The sequence below is a fragment of the Ogataea philodendri genome (assembly GCF_020536065.1).
Source record: "Ogataea philodendri strain CBS6075 chromosome Unknown scaffold3, whole genome shotgun sequence".
NCBI classification, from domain to species: Eukaryota; Fungi; Ascomycota; class Pichiomycetes; order Pichiales; family Pichiaceae; genus Ogataea; species Ogataea philodendri.
In genome coordinates, this window is record NW_025764099.1 from 490956 (window position 1) to 508448 (window position 17493).

General features: G+C 49.1%; 17 protein-coding genes across 17 annotated transcripts; 9 read left to right on the forward strand and 8 right to left on the reverse strand.

Annotated features, from left to right (window-relative positions):
* Nucleotides 1-254: 254 nt before the first annotated feature.
* Nucleotides 255-1010, forward strand: OGAPHI_005820 (uncharacterized protein; the record flags this gene model as incomplete). Its single annotated transcript, XM_046207043.1, has 1 exon — nt 255-1010. One exon carries the CDS (start codon nt 255-257, stop codon nt 1008-1010), a length of 756 nt encoding a protein of 251 aa, XP_046059657.1.
* Nucleotides 587-985, reverse strand: OGAPHI_005821 (uncharacterized protein; the record flags this gene model as incomplete). The annotated part of the gene is made up of 1 exon (XM_046207044.1): nt 587-985. One exon carries the CDS (start codon nt 983-985, stop codon nt 587-589), a length of 399 nt encoding a protein of 132 aa, XP_046059658.1.
* Nucleotides 1011-1031: 21 nt separating the features above from the next.
* OGAPHI_005822 (uncharacterized protein) lies at nt 1032-2732 on the reverse strand (the record flags this gene model as incomplete). The annotated part of the gene is made up of 2 exons (XM_046207045.1): nt 1032-2189; nt 2382-2732. 2 exons carry the CDS (start codon nt 2730-2732, stop codon nt 1032-1034), a joined length of 1509 nt encoding a protein of 502 aa, XP_046059659.1.
* Nucleotides 2248-3681, forward strand: OGAPHI_005823 (uncharacterized protein; the record flags this gene model as incomplete). Its single annotated transcript, XM_046207046.1, has 1 exon — nt 2248-3681. The coding sequence occupies one exon, from the start codon at nt 2248-2250 to the stop codon at nt 3679-3681; it is 1434 nt and encodes a 477-aa protein (XP_046059660.1).
* Nucleotides 3228-5016, reverse strand: OGAPHI_005824 (uncharacterized protein; the record flags this gene model as incomplete). The annotated part of the gene is made up of 4 exons (XM_046207047.1): nt 3228-3563; nt 3883-4096; nt 4375-4668; nt 4805-5016. 4 exons carry the CDS (start codon nt 5014-5016, stop codon nt 3228-3230), a joined length of 1056 nt encoding a protein of 351 aa, XP_046059661.1.
* On the forward strand, nt 3730-5967 carry OGAPHI_005825 (uncharacterized protein; the record flags this gene model as incomplete). The annotated part of the gene is made up of 1 exon (XM_046207048.1): nt 3730-5967. One exon carries the CDS (start codon nt 3730-3732, stop codon nt 5965-5967), a length of 2238 nt encoding a protein of 745 aa, XP_046059662.1.
* A 47-nt stretch (nt 5968-6014) lies between these two features.
* Nucleotides 6015-7775, forward strand: OGAPHI_005826 (uncharacterized protein; the record flags this gene model as incomplete). The annotated part of the gene is made up of 1 exon (XM_046207049.1): nt 6015-7775. The coding sequence occupies one exon, from the start codon at nt 6015-6017 to the stop codon at nt 7773-7775; it is 1761 nt and encodes a 586-aa protein (XP_046059663.1).
* Nucleotides 6216-7159, reverse strand: OGAPHI_005827 (uncharacterized protein; the record flags this gene model as incomplete). Its single annotated transcript, XM_046207050.1, has 2 exons — nt 6216-6708; nt 7101-7159. 2 exons carry the CDS (start codon nt 7157-7159, stop codon nt 6216-6218), a joined length of 552 nt encoding a protein of 183 aa, XP_046059664.1.
* A 266-nt stretch (nt 7776-8041) lies between the features above and the next one.
* OGAPHI_005828 (uncharacterized protein) lies at nt 8042-10470 on the reverse strand (the record flags this gene model as incomplete). The annotated part of the gene is made up of 4 exons (XM_046207052.1): nt 8042-8318; nt 8496-8641; nt 8796-9259; nt 9498-10470. The coding sequence occupies 4 exons, from the start codon at nt 10468-10470 to the stop codon at nt 8042-8044; spliced, it is 1860 nt and encodes a 619-aa protein (XP_046059665.1).
* OGAPHI_005829 (uncharacterized protein) lies at nt 8151-9335 on the forward strand (the record flags this gene model as incomplete). The annotated part of the gene is made up of 1 exon (XM_046207053.1): nt 8151-9335. One exon carries the CDS (start codon nt 8151-8153, stop codon nt 9333-9335), a length of 1185 nt encoding a protein of 394 aa, XP_046059666.1.
* Nucleotides 9962-12542, forward strand: OGAPHI_005830 (uncharacterized protein; the record flags this gene model as incomplete). Its single annotated transcript, XM_046207054.1, has 3 exons — nt 9962-10009; nt 10929-11341; nt 11678-12542. The coding sequence occupies 3 exons, from the start codon at nt 9962-9964 to the stop codon at nt 12540-12542; spliced, it is 1326 nt and encodes a 441-aa protein (XP_046059667.1).
* On the reverse strand, nt 10566-13790 carry OGAPHI_005831 (uncharacterized protein; the record flags this gene model as incomplete). Its single annotated transcript, XM_046207055.1, has 1 exon — nt 10566-13790. One exon carries the CDS (start codon nt 13788-13790, stop codon nt 10566-10568), a length of 3225 nt encoding a protein of 1074 aa, XP_046059668.1.
* OGAPHI_005832 (uncharacterized protein) lies at nt 13129-13365 on the forward strand (the record flags this gene model as incomplete). The annotated part of the gene is made up of 1 exon (XM_046207056.1): nt 13129-13365. The coding sequence occupies one exon, from the start codon at nt 13129-13131 to the stop codon at nt 13363-13365; it is 237 nt and encodes a 78-aa protein (XP_046059669.1).
* A 174-nt stretch (nt 13791-13964) lies between the features above and the next one.
* OGAPHI_005833 (uncharacterized protein) lies at nt 13965-15086 on the reverse strand (the record flags this gene model as incomplete). Its single annotated transcript, XM_046207057.1, has 1 exon — nt 13965-15086. The coding sequence occupies one exon, from the start codon at nt 15084-15086 to the stop codon at nt 13965-13967; it is 1122 nt and encodes a 373-aa protein (XP_046059670.1).
* OGAPHI_005834 (uncharacterized protein) lies at nt 14395-16027 on the forward strand (the record flags this gene model as incomplete). The annotated part of the gene is made up of 2 exons (XM_046207058.1): nt 14395-14840; nt 15073-16027. The coding sequence occupies 2 exons, from the start codon at nt 14395-14397 to the stop codon at nt 16025-16027; spliced, it is 1401 nt and encodes a 466-aa protein (XP_046059671.1).
* Nucleotides 16028-16063: 36 nt separating this feature from the next.
* On the reverse strand, nt 16064-17032 carry OGAPHI_005835 (uncharacterized protein; the record flags this gene model as incomplete). Its single annotated transcript, XM_046207059.1, has 1 exon — nt 16064-17032. One exon carries the CDS (start codon nt 17030-17032, stop codon nt 16064-16066), a length of 969 nt encoding a protein of 322 aa, XP_046059672.1.
* OGAPHI_005836 (uncharacterized protein) lies at nt 16146-17122 on the forward strand (the record flags this gene model as incomplete). Its single annotated transcript, XM_046207060.1, has 2 exons — nt 16146-16267; nt 16639-17122. The coding sequence occupies 2 exons, from the start codon at nt 16146-16148 to the stop codon at nt 17120-17122; spliced, it is 606 nt and encodes a 201-aa protein (XP_046059673.1).
* Between the last annotated feature and the right edge of the window lie 371 nt (nt 17123-17493).

Below are 17493 nucleotides of genomic sequence, written 5' to 3' on the forward strand. Positions count from 1 at the left end.
ATCAACCACCATCAACGGGCTTGGCTCGGCTTTCACAGATTAACAACCGGGCCTTCTCGGTTGAGGGCCTGAACGATTGTGATCTGCGTGCCAAACCCACCAAACGTCATAACTCAGCCATATTGGCCCCGAAACCACCCTGATTGCCAACCGTTGCTATCAAAGTTATGTTTCTTCCCAATTAGGAAATTGTTATTAGGAATTTATTTTAATTTATTTATTTTTGACCACTGATATTTGTCACATTCTCATGAATGCTTGATACCACTCCACATTCGCTCAAGTTCCGTCCCTCACGGCTCGACCTCATTGACAACAACCAGCTCACTTCGTTTCCGCTCGCCCACCCCAACGTCGCCGAAATTGGCCCCGCTGGAGAGCTGCTACTTGTCGAAGACTACATTCACTATCCCAAGGGATTCCGCAAGAAAACGTCTGTGTTTGACCTCAGACGCGCCATCGAGCACGACATCACTCCTCCCAGCGCGATTCTGCCGCTGTTGGCACGTAACCAAAGCATCAACTCCGACTCCACGCTCCAAAGTGAAACAGAGCTCTATCTCAAACAGACTCAGTCCAACCTGCGCTACTGCGTCGTGTGCGAGCGCCCGTTGTACAATCTGAGCTCACTGGATTCTCTCACGCGGTGCGCAGAGCTTGTGTGCTGTAACTGTTTCGAGGAGTACGAAACTCTCGAAAAAGCCATCAAGAAGCTCGAACCAGATATCTCGCTGGTCTCTTTGGAGTCTGTCTCCGACTCTTCTCCAGAAACAATAACGGTCGACTTCACAGACCCAGACCAGACCGTCCGCTCGGCCCACGATACCACCGCAACCATAAGAATCCATAGAGACCACGAGGTGCCCGAATCAGCCACCTTCGATGCCATAATAGCCACGCTCAAACATTTGCAGACGGTCGACAACGCCGCCAGAAACAGACCCCGCAAAAGGCTCCAGGCCATCAGCCTCAACAATCTCAACATGGCCAGCCTGTTCAGACCCAAATGATAAGAATGAATTATAATATTTCTATGTCCATTGCTGTTTCACCTTCTCCAGCTCGCCTTTGCCGTAGCTAGCAACTTTTCCTTGGAACTTGCCCTTTCCGCCGCCCTTCAAGCCGGTCAGCAGCTCCTTCAGCTTGGCGCTGACCTCTGTGGTGTTCTCGCCAAAAACAATCGCGGCTCCGCCGTCCTTGCCCTCTCCAGAAAGAAGAACAACCGTTCCCGGACTGTCCTTCAGTTCCTTGAACATCTGGTTGAGGAAATCGAGCCCCACGTCTGGCCGGTGGAAAACAACCGTCTTGCCCTCACTGAGCGTCTGCTTGAGCTCCTCAGCCGTCCTGGTGGCCAGCTCCTTCAACAATGCAGACTCTCTGCTCTGCAGCTTCTTGGACGAAACAACCAGCGCGTTCACCTTGTCAACGAGCTGTTCGGCCTGGACGCTCGTGGAAGAGCTCAAAGACCGCAGGATCTCGTGCGACGACTCCGTGTACCGGAAAATCCGGTCGCCAGCAATGAAATTCAGCCGGCTATTGGAACCTTTACCAGAAACCTGGTTCAACAAAACGATTCCCTTGATCTGGCCAGCGCTCTTCAGATGAGTCCCGCAGCACGCATTGGCATCCAGATCGCCAATATGGATGATCCGCATCACTCCCTTGACGGAGTCGACCTCTCTGTCTGGCGGAACCTCGACGGTAATTGGCAGATTAGCGGTGATCTTGGAGTTGACCTCGTTGGCAACCTCCACTTTCTCCGAGTCGGTCAGTTTCCGCGGCAGTTCCACGTAATTGATCATTTCTCCCATGTTCCATCCAAGCGTGGGCAGATCGCGCTTGTCCAAGATCGCCGACAAAAGATGCTGTCCGGTGTGTTGCTGCATGTGGTCAAACCGTTTTTCCCAATTGACGTTCAAATTGACCGTTGTTCCAAGCTCCAATGGTTTATCGACAATGTGCAACGCCTTCAGTCCGGACCGAATCACACTTTCAACGTCCAACGACTGTTCCCCCACCAAAATGCGGCCAGTGTCACTAGGCTGTCCGCCACCCTCTGGAAACAGCACCGTATCCTCCAGCTCAACCTGGTACCGGTTCCCCTGTTGATTGCACGACACAACTTTTGTCGCAAGCGATCTTAAATACGAGTCCTTTTGGCACGCCAGCGCTCCGATGATGGACATGGCCTAATAAATAAAATAAAATAAATGGGAAAAAAAATATTTGCAACTTGTCTCAGGTTTAATGATTAGAAGAGAGACGAAAAAGCCCAAGCCGTACGACAAAATTGAGCCGCGTTCGACGAGCTCGCCGGGCGTGTTTGGTCGTTTGCGGCGCATGTTTTCGCGGTCGCCGAAACCGTCAAGAAACCCGTCAACCGCAGACTTCTCGAACGTGTCGAACGTTTCGAACGTTTCGAACTTGTCGGTGCTGAGCGAGGCAAACCCAAACAAAACGCTGTCCGAGTTCTTCAAAAGCAAGGGCGACGACCCATTGAGCGACATCGAGGTCGAGGGCGTCTTGTCGCTGATCAACAAGGTCCACCAGCAGAACCAGTCGCAGCTTGAAACGTTCCGCAACTCCCAGCTGATCGACTCGCAGATTCTGTCTTCTCCCGCCACCAAGAACTCCGAGTCGAGCTTCTTTAACTCGACCACCGTGCTGAGACCGGCCTCCAAAAGCCCCGTCACAGTGGACGTCCCTACATACACACCGAAAGTGAGGACCATCTCTCGTCACGCGCAGCCGTTCCCGGCGATCAAGAAACGGGTCGTGGAGTTCTCGAGCCTTCCTTCTCCGTACAGACAGCGCATCCAGTCGCCCGTGAAGCCGCGCGTCGAAAAGAGAGAGCCCATGAGCAGGACAGCAAATAAGGTGTTGAGCATCCTGGAGCAGCCTGAGGACATAGTGGAGAGTGCGAAGGAAGTTGAGAAGGACAAGGTGAACCAGGCGAATCGGAATCTGCCTTCTGTCCAGCCGGTGAGGGCTGCTATCCCTGTTGCAGAGAAGAAACCGATTGCAAAGCCAGCTGCGGAGGAGAAACAGATTGCAAAACCGTCTATCAAACCTGTCGTCAAGCCAGCACCTGCCCCTGTTCCTGCCGCAGCTCCCGCGGCTAAGTTGCTCCCCCAGCCAGACTCGTCGGAGCCAGAGGTCATTGAGATCGACTCGGAGGACGAGTCTGTCGAGGAACCTCCTCAGCCTGCACAGCCAAAACCTATCCCTCAAGTGAAGCCAGTCGAGACTATTAAGTCTGTCGAGAAGCCTCCTGTCGCACCACCTGCAAAGCCTGCTCCGGCCGTGTCTCTTTTTAAGCCTACACCAGCCCCGGCTCCAGCTCCTCTCTTCAAGCCTACACCGGCTCCCCAGCCTGAGCCGTCCTCAAAGCCTGCTGAAAAGCCAAAATTCACCTTCAGACCCGCCGAGGCCGCACCGTTCACCCCCGCCGTGACCAAGCCTGCGCCCCTGCAGCCGTTCAAACAGCTCGAGGTGATTGAGAAATTCACATTCCCAGAGGTCGAGACCCCAGCGTCGCCAGAAACGCCTTTCCTGCCCCTGCCCTACCCAACGGTGATCGACCAGTTTGTGTTCCCCGACGTCGAGACAGCAGACTCCCAGATCCTCAACAGCATTAATCCAGAAGCTGTCAAACTATATAGCTCTGTGTTCACGTTCTGAAAAATGACAGACGTATCTATAATAATTAAAAAACTCAAATTCTTATTTATGTCTTTTAGTCTTTACAAGCAGAATGACGGAACTATTGTTAATTTGCTCTATTTGAACTTCTGCCGCGACAAGACTTTTGTTGTTGCCCATCCGTTCTCAATTGAGCTTCTGGACGAGACGGGAAAGCCGTATGACGAGGTGTCGTTTGACCACCGGATCATGGCAATTGGCCATATAAAGCCGCCTGGACTCGACCAGGAATGGCTCATTGTGCTGGATCAAACAGGCCAGTTGATGGTTCTTGGCTGGGACGGCCGGTTCGTCGTGGTGCAACAGTTCAAGATCGCCTCTGCCGCCAGTAGCGTCGAGGTTTGTCCGATCATCGACGTGGATCAATCCAACCGGTATGTTCTTGTCTACTCCACTGAGGGATACATGACGATTTTGGAGCTGAGTCCGGACAAATCAGACGTTTACGTTAATGCGTTGCACAATGATGCCCCTTCACAGGTCCAGAAACGTCCCGATGCCGCCAAGCTTCGTCACAACCGAGTATTCGAAAAACCAAAAGTTATCTATATTGGCCATGGAATAGTACATTCTGCGCTTTTTCTCCAGTCGAAACTCATCAAGCCGGACCAGGAGGGGGTCACGTTCGCCGTCATCTCCAGAGACTCGAACTTGAAGTACTCGGCGTCGTACTACTCTATTTCCAAGGAAGTTGAGCTGTCGAAGAGATTTCCGCAAATGAGTTCACCGCCCAGTTTGGCTCTCCCGCTCCCCATGGGAGCACTGCTGGTGGTTTGTGAAGACGTCCAGTACCTGTATCCTTCGCCTGGGGTGCGGAGTCTTTCGTCTGAAATTGTTAAAACCACAAGACAGTATGCATCGAAGGAGCTGGTTTCCGAAAACGACGGACGGTTGTCGAAATTTGTTTCTTGGTGCTTTGATGGCAGCGTTTTCTGGCTTTGCTCTGAGTTTGGCGACGTTTTCCGACTTCAGGTGGAGCTCAAGTCTGAGAGTTTGCAAATAGCAGAGCAACAGCTGTCGATGTCCATTGCGGAACGTCGAGCTGCCGGGCCTGTCCCGCCGATTGAGCTTGGGATAGTGGAATGGACAATCAGCCGCGTACTCAACGAGGACGTTTTCCACTGTCTGGTTTTTGCAGACAGCAAAATTGTTGGTTGCAACCATTTTGGCCAGATTTGCATTTTCAACGACCACTTCAAGAAACCCAGTCAACTCAGAAACCCTACTAATCTTCCCGTCACTGGGCTCGCTGGCGAATATGTTTCTCACGGAACACATAACTACTCCACGGTTGACCTCAACGGGACTATTCATGTTGACGGTTTGGTGAAAAGCATCGTAGAGACAAAAAAACAAGTGGTGCTGGTCGTGGAGCAACGCGAGATCAATCTCGAACGGGAAGAGATCAAGCAAACCGATCGTCTGGAGGTTTACGAGGGGACCACCAAGGTTGGCGAGCACCGGCTCGACTCAGGTATTTCGGTGCGCAAGGTGTTACCTGTTTCGAGTCTGGAGTGCCGGTTTGACGAGCGGTTTAAAGTATCCAACGAGCAGCGGTTTCTACTGGGAAACAGACTCAAAGAGAGCGTGGTTGTGGTTGTGAACGATGAGGAGGACCAAACGGGGTTGTTGCTGATGCGATTTGAGAACAACGAGTGGTACAACGAGGGGTCTGCTGTGATAAGCGGTGTGTTTGACGACATCATCCAGATTGAGGATTACGAGCTGCTTCTTATTGGCAGTCATACGGTGGCTTGGATCAGTGTCTATGCTGCTACTGAGTTTTGGTTCAGGTTGGAAGAAAGCGACTTTAAGAGCCCTATAGCGTACTTTTCAGCATGGAGCAAGCTCCGCGACGGGAATCTCATAGTTGCAGACGGGTTTTCTGGACTATATCTGATGGATGTAGATCGATCTCGCCGCAAATTAGAATGTCAATGGATTCTGCGCAACGTGATGGTGAGCGCATTTGCCATCTTTTCGGACAAACTGGTTGTTGGGGACGTTATTGGCAATGTTTTTGTTGCTTCTTTTGGAGAATCGCCCGAGCTGGTTCAACAAACGTATCTTGGAAGCGGCAGTGTCATTTGTATGGAAGCCACCGAAGAAGGTATAGTTATTGGCACGAGTGAGGGACAAATCACGATGAAACTCGACTCCGAACATTTGTCGACCCGAAAACTTCCCAACAGAGCCGTTGTTTTGGTTTCGAGCTGTCCGGAAATTGCTCTAAATCCAAACTGCAAACTTGCCATAGTTAATTAGTTTACTTAATAACTTAATTTTTTTTTGTCTTAAGGGAAATCGTTAGGATGAGCACAACAGTGAAGCAATACGGAATTACGGCGCCTATTTCCACAGCGGGTCCAACGCCAAAGGAAAACGAGCTAAACGACTCGATGATTGCAGAGCTTCGGAACCAAAAATCGTTCGAGAGCGAGTCGGAAACTCAGAAGAGGCGAGAGGTGTTGGCCACGCTCCAGAAACTGACGGAGGAGTTTGTTTACACTGTTTCAAGACGCAAGAACATGAGCGAAGGCATGGCCAAAGACGCTGGTGGTAAGATCTTTACGTTTGGCTCGTATAGACTGGGAGTGTACGGGCCAGGCTCCGATATCGACACTCTTGTTGTTGTCCCCAAACATGTCACCAGAGAGGACTTTTTCACGGTTTTCGAAGAGCTGTTGAGAGGTCGGCCTGAGCTTAACAAGATCCAGCCCGTCCCCGATGCGTTTGTGCCGATCATCAAGACGGTTTTTGACGGAGTGGACATCGACCTGATCTGTGGTCGACTGGACATCCCGCAAATCTCGACCGATTTGACCCTGGAAGACAACAACCTGCTTAGAAATATCGACGATAGAGACCTGCGTGCACTGAACGGTACAAGAGTCACCGACCAGATTCTCCAGCTGGTGCCGCAAAAGATGGTATTCCGCCACGCTTTGCGGACCATCAAGCTTTGGGCTCAACGAAGAGCCATTTATGCCAACATGTTTGGATTTCCTGGAGGTGTTGCGTGGGCCATGTTGGTTGCAAGAATCTGTCAACTATATCCGAACGCGGTCGGGGCCGTGATTGTGGCCAAGTTCTTCCAGATCTACTTGCAATGGAAATGGCCGCAGCCGGTTCTTCTCAAACCGATTGAGGATGGCCCGTTGCCCGTGAGGATCTGGAATCCAAAGCTTTATGGACAAGACAGACTGCACAGAATGCCGGTGATCACTCCAGCGTACCCGTCTATGTGTGCTACCCATAATATCACCGCATCGACCCAGAAGATCATTTTAAAGGAGATGCAACGCGGACTCGAGATCATGAACGAGATCCAGTTCGGAAAGAGAAATTGGATTGATCTGTTTGAGAAGCACGACTTTTTCTTCGCCTACAAGTTCTACTTGACGATCATCACTGCCACGAGAGATTCGTACGAGGCCCATTTGAAATGGAGCGGCATGGTGGAGTCGAAGCTGCGTCTTCTTGTGCAAAAGTTGGAAGTGATCAACGGCATTGTGCTAGCCCATCCTTATGTGAAGCCTTTCACCGCGTCGTACATCTGCGATACCGAGGAACAGGCGTTCAATATCAGAGAGCTTTATGGATCTTTGGAAGGAGAGAAATATGCCAAGGAAAACCTCAAACAGGTGGAGATCGACGACGACACAGACATGGTGAAGGTGGAGGAGGATGTAAAGAAACAGGGCAAGCACCTTGTTCATCTTCTGAAGCTGTACATTGGACTTGATCTCGATCTCAAGGGCCGGGACAAGAAAATGGATATCCAGGCTCCATGTTCCGACTTTGACTCGATTTGCCGGAACTGGGTCAGTTTCGACAAGGACGTGTACTCTTTGAGCATCAAGCATGTCAAACTGTACGACTTGCCGAACGACGTGTACACAGAAGAGGAACAGAGACCTGTCAAGAAAGAGAGCAAGAAACGCAAGGGTGACAAGAACGGGGCCAGCGCGAAGAAGCTCAAGAGCGGCGATGATTCGCAGGCAGGCTCCGTTCTGAGCAGTTCCAGCGGTAGTACCACGACAAAGCCGTTGGAAGAATCTGCCACCGCATAGCGCGATCTATAAAAATTACCATACACCATGTAAATTTGTGCCGAGGGTGCAACATAATTTTTTGTCGTGCTCATTCTGCCAGTTCCAAAACAGGGTCCATAACAATTGCCAGAGTCGTAGGCTTTGCGGAAATTGCTGGGGCATACAAAATAAATATAATTTACTACTTGTTTTACTAATATAGGGTCGATTGTGTCAAGATGCCTTCTTTTGCGTCCAAGCTTCTTGGTAAGTGTGCCAATTTCGCCATCTGGCGCGTAATTCTGCTAACGGTTAGGCAAATCCGGTTCGGATAAGGATAAACATGCCGAGAGACCAAACTCCGATGACATTGAGGACATTGACGAGGTGGACGACCAAGGCCAGTCGATTTTGATGGGGATCATCTCCCAGTTGCGGCCGGGCTCCGATTTATCCAGGATCACGCTGCCCACGTTCATTTTGGAGAGAAAGAGCATGCTGGAGCGGATCACCAACCAGTTACAACAGCCAGACATTGTTCTTGCGGCCCATTCGACCGCGGACCCTGTGGAGCGGTTTTTGCTCGTGGTGAAATGGTACATGTCGTGTTGGCATATTGCTCCTAAGGCCGTGAAGAAGCCGTTGAACCCGATTTTGGGAGAGTATTTCACGTGCTACTGGGACCTTCCTTCCGGCTCGCAGGCGTACTACGTGGCCGAACAAACGTCGCACCACCCACCAAAGTCGTCGTACTTCTACATCATTCCGGACGAAAACGTCCGCGTGGACGGAATGGTTGTTCCGAAGTCTAAGTTTCTGGGCAATTCCACGGCCGCAATCATGGAAGGAATAACCAAGCTGTCGTTCTTGGACATTGTGGACGAGGCTTCCGGGGAGCCGGAGTACTACACAATGACCCAGCCAAACATGTACGCGAGGGGAATTCTGTTTGGAGGCCTCAAGTTCGAGTTGGGCGACCATTTGATACTGCAATGTCCACACAACAATTTGGTGGCAGACATCGAGTTCAAGACCAAAGGGTTCATTTCAGGGTCCTACAACGTGATCGAGGGAGAAATCAAAGACTCCAAGACCGGCCACGTGCTGTACGAGTTGAGCGGAAAGTGGAACGAGGAGATGTACATCAAAGACACAAAGACCGGCAAAAAATCGCTGTTTTTCGACTGCGAGCACAGCACGCCGCTCAAACCAAAGGTCAGAGACATCTCTGAGCAGGGAACCTATGAAAGTAGAAGACTCTGGAACAAAGTCACCACTGCTCTGGCCAGAAGAGACCACACAACTGCCACAGACGAGAAATTCAAAATTGAAGAGGAACAGAGAACCCAGCAAAGAAAGCGCGAAGAAGAAGGTGTGGACTTCTACCCAAAGTTGTTCAGACAGATGACTGTTTCTGAAACAGCCCAGCACGGCAACGAGCACCTGGAGTTCATCATCTACAAAGACAAGGTTCTGAACAAGGACCTCATGGCCCACGACCCTGAGGTTCTTAAGAAACACATCTTTGAGATCGCTCCGTTCCTCCCTGGCCAGCACTTCAACCCCGAGTTTGAGATCCCGGCTTTTAAGAAGTCCTAGATACATTGGTGTGGGGATTCTAGACTGCAACGCTTTAATGGACCAAATTCTCTCTTTTCCGGCTGCCAGCAGCCGCACGTTTTATGTAAAGTTGTTTTCTAATGAGCATTTCTTGGAATCGGAGCTTGAGTAGTGCGTCGTTATCGAGTCGCACGGCTGTACCTTGATGAATTAATTTTTTTAGCGCAACGTCGATGAGATAGCCGTTTTCAGTCTCAAACGTTCTGAATTTCGTTTCGAACTCTGAAACAACGTCAAATTCCAGTTTCAGCCCAACTTCAAACACCACAAACAGATACGAATAGGTTCCACAGCCTATTTGGTTGCCCCAGGAACGAATTTCCTGAAACTTTGCACGTGCAAACTCGGCAGGTAGCCGATCTGTTTTCGGCCCGAGTATCCCACCCAATCTTTGAAAATCTTTCAGATGAAACCCATCATCGCCAACTAGAATCTCGTAAAGTATCAGCCACATCGAAAAGTCTCGCACATTCTTTTGACAGTGCTTCCAGACCCGTTCAAAAACCACAGGCAACATTCCCTTGTAGCGACAGATGGAGACCAAATACCGCAAATATTCACAGGCGTAGTAGTTTCGGGGGTGCATTTCAACGGAACGCAAAACGATGTCCACCAATTCGTTCAAAATCGAATCGTCAAGCTTGTTTAGTCTGGTAATTGTGCTTTTTTTAAAATAGAACCACAAGTTTGCGGACTTGTTCGTTTTGGCAATATCTGACGTCAGGTACGCATTCAAGACGTTGTAATGAAACTCAAAAATTGCCGGATCAATGGCCCCCACCTTGTTCAATGCCTCTTCATTCACCAAAATGGCCCGATGATCCTCTGGAGTCACCATTAACAGCCCAATTGAGGCATAGTAAACCTCCAAATCGTCTCTTATGCTCAAATGCTCATCAACATCCCGCTTGAACGCCCCAAACATCCCATAAACCGCCTTCTTCCAAACAAGGATCTCAAAAACCCCTGTTTCCTTGTCTTCCAAACTAACTACCGGACCGCCACTAAACAGCTCCTTGTGAATCTCAGACCCAGTAACCTGTAACCGTTTCGGAACAGACCGGTTACCAAGCAGCTTGATTAGCCAGATTCCGGTCTCTCGCCCATTTTCCATCCAAAAAAGCCAATTCTAACAATAATTATCTTATTAATGTTAAAAAAAAGTTCTATGCTAAATGATTACGTCATCAAACCAACCAGTGTCTGGTCCTATTCATCCATCTCCGACGGCTTCAACAAACCGCCAACCAAACGTGCTCTTTCAAACGCCTGCTTGTGCTTCTCAACCAGTTCCTGCTCTCTATCGTCCGCAAACAAGTAATCGGTTGGGTCTCCACCAAACTCCTTGATTTGCACCAAAAAGTCTCTCAGAATACCTCTGAACTTGTTTTGCTGGTTGTAAGAGCTGAACAGAGCCTGCATGAATGTGCTCACTTGTTCCTGGTTCAACTGAGGGAAGACTCCAATCAACATGTTCGAAATGTACTCCTTCAAATAAAGAGAGTTTGGCGTTCCCTCCGGAGCTGAATCTTTCTGGTAAATTGGCTCGGTGATCTTGTTTTCCAAAACCAGCTCAATCAACTTGGCCAGCAGTTGAGACTGGAGTCTGAAACCGGCTTTGTGGTCAGAGTCGGTAAGAACGTAAAAGATGTCGCTGATGATTGGGAAGTAGAAGTTCTTGTAGAATCCAAGAGCAAACGAGTTGGATCCCAAGTCTTCAATGTTTTTCAACAACTCAACACAAAGAGTCAGACCAGTGTTCTCGACCTCTCTGTTGTTGTGCTTGAAAGCCCACAGAATCGCATCGATAAACGATTGGAACGCCTCTGGTGGGAATTGAACAAGAGCATTGAATCCCTTCAGATCGATCTCTCTCAGCAACTTGTAAAACTCAACTCTATGTTCTGGATACTCGGTGAAATCCTTATTGATCATGTTCAAAGTAACCTCAAAAACGTTAGCAAGGATAAGAACAATCTCGTCAGGTATCAACTCGCCAACCTTGTCAACCAAGGTCGACAAACAGTTCAGAACTTCAGCGTCTCTAGCATCAGGAACGTTTGTTTTGTAGTCCTGCAAAACAGCAGAGAGCAAATTGGGGACCAAGTCACGCACAATCTCCTCTTGGTTATCTGCCTTGGAAATATATGTTTCAATCAGAATAAGAATCTCCTTCTTGATGGTTCTCCAGCCTCTGACCTTTGGTGTCTTGGTGGCAATTAAACCATCACTGGCAACGGCCTCAGAAATAAGACCACTCACCGCGTTGTATAGAGACAACATGTCAACGTATATTAATCCCAATTGCGTGTAGAATCCAGGACCCAATGGCGTGCAAACAGCCACATTGGTCTTGATGATGTTGGCAATAATTTTGACAATGTCAGAGTTGGACAACAGTTGAGGATCTTCGCCAGCCTGTTGAACAACGGTTCTCCATGCAACGTTCGGAAGATTCATCAGGTCAGACAAAAGCTTGTTTCTGGTTTGAGTAGAGTTTTGTGCGGATATTATGGTTCCACAAGCCTCGTAAAACGTGTGAACTTGTTGGGGTTGAAGGTCAGAGGTAGTCTCCTGGATGTTTCGGATGATTTCATCAATGAAAGGTCCCGTCTCACCTTGTTGTTGAACAACAAAGTGACGCTTGCACTTTTGAGTGATCTTGATAAAAGTGTCACATGCCATATCTTGAACTCCTTCGTGGGTTTCATGCATAAATTCAAACAACTTATTGACAACAGTCTTCAAGAACTTCCAGTGAGCTTTCAGGAATCTTGGGTATTGTCCAACAATGTACATGATGTTGGATGCCACAACTGCCTTGTTATCCTTACCCCGTTTCATTTCGGTCAACGACAGCAAATCTTTAATAACTGTAACCAAGAATCTTTTCTCTCTCTCTTCGTCCATAGAACCAGAGATCGAACCGATTGCCCAACACAAAGTGTTGATATTATGCCAAGACCATTCCGAACCATCGATTTGGCTAGCAAGCTTGGCAGACATGATTGCTTCTGTGTCATTGATATCCAGGTGAGTAAGGTAAACCAAAACCTCTCTCATAGACTTGTACAGCTGAATGGTGTCACTTTCCTTGACAAACTCTCTCACAATTTCTCCTTCATCATTTTCAACAACCAACACCTCTTCTGGTCTGACCATGTTTTCGATCATCACAACTCTTAATTTCGACAAAATATCACTGTAAATGTTCTTTCTGAGGTTGTAATTGCGCAGAATCTCGGGATTTGGAGCCCCACCTCTGGTGTTATATTGAAGTTGCATTAATGGTGAAGCGTCTTGCAAAGGCAAAGTTTGAATTTCCTGGTACAATCCAGACACAAGTTTGGTCCAGTAGTCAAGACAGGTCTTGAACAGTTCTCTTTCTTCAATTCTGGACAAGTTGACCAGGTACTGATGAGCAGCCAGAAGGAGCTCTCTCAAACTTGTATTCTGTTCCAAAGGTGCCAGATGGTTGGAAAGGAAGGTGACCAAGTACATGGCCAAGTCCTGCAAGAATTCTTGGTCTGAAGAGTTCGCATACTTGTATGTCTTTTTGAGGTCGATATCGATAGGGATGAACTTGATCAGGTTCTCTGTGGTGAGTCCAAACATGGTGACAAACTTCTCGTCGTATTGAGGAGCAATAAGCTGAGAGACTTCAGTAAGACATTTAAGAGTGATCGATCTGAAATCTTCAACAGGAAGGAACTTGGAAGAAAGCAGGTTCAAAAGATCTGTTTCGAAAATGTAGCCAAGAGGAATCCATGGGATGTATCTGAGTAGCGATTTGAGCGTGGCAATTATAAGAGAAGGCTTGGAAGCTTTGTCGAGCACTTCGAAACACAATTTGAAAATCTCAGAGAATTCGTCGCACATTCTTGTCTTCAAAGACTTGGCCTTGGCCTGGGTCATCTGTTCGGCAGAGAAATCGAAAATCTCCTCGGACAACAGTTTCAAGATCACCATGTTATTTTCGCAAACGTTGAAACCTGCGCGACTGGATTGAACCAGTTCGGGGATGAAATTTGGCCAGTTAGCAGGCCAATCTTGCTTGATAATCTGGACTAAGGTCAAATCACTTTTCTGAATCAAAGCCTTTTGCGAAACAAACTGGGCGTCATCTTCACACATAACAATAATCATACTGGCCACAAAGTTTCTAATTCCAAGTCGTTGATCTTCAGGCAAGGCTTTCCATTTGGTTTTGATCAAATTGTCCAGAATTGACAAGGCAATGTACTTTGCCTGTGGATCTGAAGAGAATTGAAGAATTTGATCTGCACGGGTCCAAGCATCTGGATGATTTTGGAACTTGGTGAGAATCTCCTGCGCCTGTTTCTGTGTCTCACCAGATCCACTATAAAAAGCTTGGACCACCGAATCGAGCAGCTTGACGTCCAACTCTTTGCTGAAATCCAAAATTGTCTCCATTTTGCCAGCAACAGGTGTATCGTGTACAATCGATCTGTTTTGTTGGATTCTGGACTAATACGAAAGAGAGTTTATTTGTTATTATTTATTTGCAAGGGCAAATTCTTATTCGCTGATATTTTTTCCTCTCTCTATATGGTGCAAGGATGTACAATTGAACTACACAGCCGGCAACTAGTCTCTGTCACCAGGCAAGTCCAGCTCCATGGCCATGACTCTGTCTCTTTCAGCGTCGAGGATCTCCTCAATTTGAGCAGGACTAAGGTCGCGCATCATGTCCATGTCGAAACACACCTTGTCGTGCTCGGATTTGGTGATATGCTCTTGCAACAGAATGGCAGCAGCTTTCATGTCGACTGTCGAGTTGGGCACCATATTTTTCACCTTTTTGTACTTGTTTTTCCCCGTTTTCACTTTGAAAAGGCCTCGTGACCGAGCCACGGACTCCAGCAGCCGGTTCACGTCGTTTGTCGGGGTATTGTAGAAGTCTCTGTAGAGATAGGCGTCGGGGCTCTGGATGTTGGCTAGATACAGGAAGTAGTCGATGGAGATGACGGGGTCGACAATGCGCGCATCCACGGTCCGCAAGAGACTGTGAATCAACATGCTTTTGGAGTTGGTCATGCTGGGCAGCATCACTCCGGGCGTGTCGTGGATATATATTAGCGGGTCGTTGCTTAGTTTGATCAGTTCCGAAACAGCACGGGTTGTTCCTCCGCGTCGTTCAACTCGGGCCACGTCTTTGAGGTTCCCGTTCTTGGTGTCGATCAGTTTCCGTCGCAGTCTGTTCACCAATGTCGATTTTCCAACGTTGGGCATTCCTGCAACCAAAATTTTCATCCCCAATGGAGGCAGCGGTTCCATCTCGTTGCATTTGGCTTTGATGAGTTTAACCACGTTATCCAAATGGTCTTCGCGCTTGTTATCGAAAAGCCCCCAAGTTTCGTTTTTGACGTTCCATTTGTCAAAGATCTGGCGAGACAGGATCGATTGCCGTGTCTTGGTGTACAACACGATTTTCGGTTTTCCTCGGAGAACTTTCTCGAGCAGGTAGTTTGTGGTTGTGAGAGGTGCGCGCGAGTCGCGCAACTCGATCACCAGGTCAATTTCCGGAGCCAGTTTCTTCATCCTGGTGAACGCTGCTCTGTGATGGCCCTGGAAGTCCGACAGCGGCACTCTGTAGTCGGGGAAAACCAGCCGTGGCTCGAACCCAGACACTGGCACAGCGACATGTTTTGTCAATCGCTGGAAAGTGTGCTGGACCTCTTGGACGGCCTTCAAGAGCGGAGAAGACATGCACAATTGTAGGTGAGGAAAAAATCAGAAAAAATCAGAAAAAATCAAAGAAAAATACCATCTCGAGCGTTCTCATGCCTCTTATCGTTTTTGCGGGATACCCATCGAGCGGGAAGACCACGCGGGCGACCGAACTAAAACGGCTGTTTGAGGAGAAAATTAGATCGCTGCCAAAAGGCGAGCCGGGGTCCAACTTGAAGGTGGTTCTACATAATGACGAAAGTCTGGGGATCTCTCACAACGCATACAGAGAGTCTGTCACCGAGAAAGCTGCGCGGTCGGCTCAGATTTCGGCCGTGAAACGTGACATTAGTCGGTCAACAGTGGTGATTTTGGACTCACTCGCCTACATCAAGGGCTTCAGATACCAGTTGCACTGCGAGAGCAAGGCCTTGAGCACTCCGCATTGCGTGATTCAGGTGATTACGCCTTTGCAGACTTGTTTGGAGTGGAACTCTGGCCGTCCCGAGGCCGAAAAATGGGACGAACAGGTGATGAAGGAGCTTGTTCTAAGATACGAGGAGCCAGACGGACAGAACAAATGGGACTCGCCGTTGATCCCCATTGGTTTTGACGACCCAGAGCTGCCGTTTGAAGATATCTGGGCTGATATTGCGCTCAAGAAAGGGCCCAGACCGAACCAGTCGACGGTGACGAAGCCAGCTATTGAAATCAATTATTTGCAGCAACTGGACAGACTAACGGCCAGCGTGGTGCAGGAGGTTTCACAGTTCCAGGAGATTAACGGCGTGGGCCACGAGATCCGGCTCAGCGTGGAGGGAGGCGAGTGTGTGGTGGAAATGCCTACAAGAGAGGTGTCTATTGCCCAGCTACAACGGTTCCGCAGAGCGTTTGTTGGACTGAACCGGATGCGGAACGTGGGGGTTGAACGGATCGGCCCGTTGTTCGGAGAGTATCTCTCGCGCGCGCTTAATCAGTAAAAAGTTCGGTTCTTCATTCTATTCGATTATAAAGTTTCAAGCCAGTAGAGACTGGAAGTTTCCGATGATCTGGTCGACTGCGGATTTTTGAGCGTCTGGGTCCAAGGTGAACACAGTGATGGAGGAGGCACAGCCGTTGACGACGTTGAACTCGGCAGGCAGAGACGAGTCACCTGCGGCGGCCACGTCCAAGGTTCCTGTCTCGGCGTTGGCCCAGTCCACGAGACCAGTAGACTCGTTGTAGGCAATAGCGTACGGAACATAGTCTGAACCGGTGAATCTGGACTGGTAGTATGGAGGATCCAGACAGTCGGATTCCAGGTCCGAGCCAGCAACAGGGAAGTTGACGTTCAAGCCGGTAGCCAGAGGAAGAGCTCTTGGGTTGTCACCCTGTTTCTCAAACAGCGCTTGGATAAGCTCGACAGATTTCTTGGAGTAGATGTTTGGAGCGTGATTAGGATCGGTATCTAGGTTGTCCTTGAAGAAGGAGTTGTTTGAGTTTGCTCCGGAGAAAGCAATGGCTGGGTAGCCTCTTTCCACGGCGTAGAAAGTAGCACCCTCAGTTCCGGAAAGCACAAAGTCTCTTTCTCCCAGGTTGTTACCTTCGTTAGGACCTCCAACAACCAGATCCACGCTGATGTTGTTGAAGTAGGTAGGAATGATGTAATCCAGTCCAACGGCCACACAGGCGGCAGGAGTACCGTTGTAATACCACACGTTCAGGTCGTCTTCCTCGTGTCCCCACGATGGAGAGCCTGCTGGAGGGTAGCTGAACAAAGTGTCGTATTGGAGGGTGTTGGAGGAGTCGAGCTGGAACTTTCCTCCGTAACCAGATCTCTGTTCTGCTGGGGCCACCATGATCACATCATGGCCCGCGGCCTTGAGGTCTCTGTACAGAGCTCTGATGTTGGTGGCTGCCCATCCATCGTCGTTGGTGAGCAGAATGTTTTTGGCGGAGGCAGCAACAATAGTGGTTGCAAGAGCGAAAAGAGCCTTGGATTGCATTGGATACTATACTGGCTAAGTGTATGCGGAAGTGTGTGGGTTATAAAGGATTTCGGGACGAGGAATTGGCCATATGGGCTGCGAGAATAAAGTATTAGCGGCAGGGTGTGGCGACGCGGCGGACCTTTGAAAAAAGGATAGAATGTTGAGGATTTTAGCGAGTGAGATTCGAGTATTCTACTTTGGGTTAACGCACTGGATGGAAAGGGAAGTTTTGCAACAGTGTGCTTGAATCTGGCTTAATTACTTGCGTTAAGCGCACGAGGGGGCCCGAGGTCTCGAAAACTCGAGGACGACGGTGGGCCGGGCCAAATGGGGGCCAATTGGCGGAATTTCGCACGTGCAGAACCAAATGGCCCCCGTTTTCGACCAGAACAGAACCAAGATCGCCAAGAATGATTACCACCGTCCAACCATATCTGCCCGCAGAGCAACAGAATAAGAATACCGCCTTGAAATGG